The sequence below is a fragment of the Dermacentor albipictus genome, chromosome 10 (assembly GCF_038994185.2).
Source record: "Dermacentor albipictus isolate Rhodes 1998 colony chromosome 10, USDA_Dalb.pri_finalv2, whole genome shotgun sequence".
Lineage (NCBI taxonomy): Eukaryota > Metazoa > Arthropoda > Arachnida > Ixodida > Ixodidae > Dermacentor > Dermacentor albipictus.
In genome coordinates this window covers 98,306,809-98,309,069 of record NC_091830.1, presented here as the reverse complement: position 1 = coordinate 98,309,069, position 2,261 = coordinate 98,306,809, and the positions used below count along the sequence as shown (strand labels likewise).

Genomic DNA, 2,261 nt, shown 5'->3' with positions numbered 1-2,261 from the left:
CGCTGGAAACGTTTTGGGAGGGTGCCGGGGATTTCGCCGGTTGATTTATGTAGCTGCGCATATGTTGAGTGCGCGTCGGTTGTGCGATTCGTGGATCGCGATTATTTGTTAATGATTTCTCCGGGGCAGCACTTGGTGAACAGGCCCGAGTGCGCTGTTGTGGTAACAGCGCGGCCGATAAGGGTGCGCCGCGTTCCGTCTGCCGACGCGGCTTCCTTAGAGTTCCTTATCGCTGACGTGCCTTTTACACATTCACTAAACATTTCGCATATTAAACAAGCCTTTGAGCGCAGCCTTCCACGTGGGATTTGCCAAAGCGGTGCATTTGTTTACATCTACAGCTTCAGATTGCTGTTAGCTTCGGATATTGTAGAAGCGGCGCATCGCTGATGTGAAATAATCTCAAAACGTTACAACACGCAAATATATCTGCGCATATGAGCCGCGTTTTTCCTCGCTGAGACGAGACAATATAAGCGGCCGAGTCGCTTAAACAACTGCAACTGTGATCGAGACACATATATGTTGCGGGCTGTTACTCCTTACTGATTCTCGCACTTGTTTAACTTCATCATACTCACAGTTTGGGCGTGCTATAAAGGATCATTAGAGACAACCGTGCTCGGCATAAGCCCCCACTTACAAGCCGTGTAATTCTCTCGCGAAAACGCGAATGCCGTCGCTTACACCGTTGGCAACTGAGCGAGTTTATGCTGCTGTATCGAATTCGCTGTTGCTTCTTTCTCGTTTGACGCAGAGGTAAACAGTGCTTCTCTTGAATTAAGAAATTTGTCAGCATTATAGGAGTTGAAGGACAGACTTCAGGATGAAAAAACTTGGGAGGTTTTATTATACATTATTTACAGTGAGACGTCAATGAACAGTCGTACAGTCATTACGGGCCGCCAGTCGGAGAGGTGAATCAGGGAATGCTCTGGTATCTCTGGAATCTTCTGCTGCTCCCGGTCTGCGTCTTTTAAACCCTTCGAGGTCTGCAAGATGCGTCATGTTCGGCCAATGGGAGAGTCTGCTCAGATGGCGCCATTTTCGGCCAATCGTAGGCGCCCGAGCGGTGGTGTCACACCCGGCGGCTCCCTGCGGTCTTGCCTTGCTGACTTACGATGCTGAATTACGCACCGTCACAAAGGCGGACGGGGGAGGGGGGGCGACGCTTGGGCCCCAAGTGTCCCAGGGCCCCCTACTCTCGGCGGTATGGCCTCGCTGGCTTGCAAATGCCCTCTTCAAAGGCGGCCGGTGCGACGCTGCCAGGCCTTCCCGGTACATCAAAGCCGTCTGGCTACGGGACTCACGTTACCTGGAACAGCGCCGGGCTATCCCCTCGCTTTCTGGAAGAGTCAAGCATTGAATAGCTCCACCGGCGGCGTACAAAGTAGGGGCCTTCAACTTGTTTGCACGTGCGCTCCTCTGGAATGTGCTTTCCGTGTTTCTGCGCTCCTTACTTAACAGTGGCGCGATTCGATGTGGTCTCCAGACCTCGAAGTAGGCTCAGAAAACAGCCCCATATCTAACAGCATAACAACACACACAGGTCCACCATCTACGGGAATGCGACCGGCGGCGTTCGGGAATGGTGACCAAAGTACAAGATGCTGGCACAGCGCTGTGCCGCCGCTTGCCGCTTATTGTGTACATGTCATGCGAAGTGAGGAGTAGTTATCAAATCGCTGTAAGGCCACAAATTAACTGTAAGAGCGCTTTCCTCCCCCCCCCCCCCATGACTGCTTATTTTTTTAAGTTCAGCTCCATCGGTAGCGGGTGCACGAACTCGACGGGGTCAAGCCTAACCCAACTCTCGCTAAACCGGGTCAACATAGACTCCAACTTCACGTGCACGGCTTGAGAGGGCTGAAACTCGAGCATTTCAACTTCGAAAGCATGTCGACACATATTGAGGGGAAATAATTATATTTACAAGTGAATCAGCTGCGGTTATCGCGTTGTCGGTTTGATGGCTGATCGCGTAGTGTTCTGTCTAGGTATCATGGTCGGCACGCTGATTTTGTCGGTGCCGTCGACAAGAAAGTCGGTCGCGCTATACGACAGCTCGCACTCGTCGGTTGCGTCGTTGTCGGCCTATTACGATCAAATGGTCTCAGTTACACATTGCTGAATTGTCGGCCAGTCGTCGGCGTCAGCGTCTTGTAAATCTCGTATCGACGCAGTGTTACCACGCCTTAAAAAGAGTACGGGAAGTCAGGCGCGCGCTGCCACCGCTAGCAACAGTGGGCGGACGCAGCTAG

The 2,261-nt window shown here is 52.2% G+C and overlaps 1 protein-coding gene across 1 annotated transcript in view; it reads left to right on the top strand.

The window, feature by feature from the left end:
• The first annotated feature begins 1,159 nt into the window (after positions 1 to 1,159).
• LOC135897301 (uncharacterized) overlaps positions 1,160 to 2,261 on the top strand; it is a 43,210-nt gene continuing 42,108 nt past the window's right edge. The window contains exon 1 of the mRNA XM_070527265.1: positions 1,160 to 1,390. Within this exon, the coding sequence (XP_070383366.1) occupies positions 1,213 to 1,390 (178 nt within the window). The 5' untranslated portion in view covers positions 1,160 to 1,212. The remainder of the gene's footprint in view (positions 1,391 to 2,261) is intronic.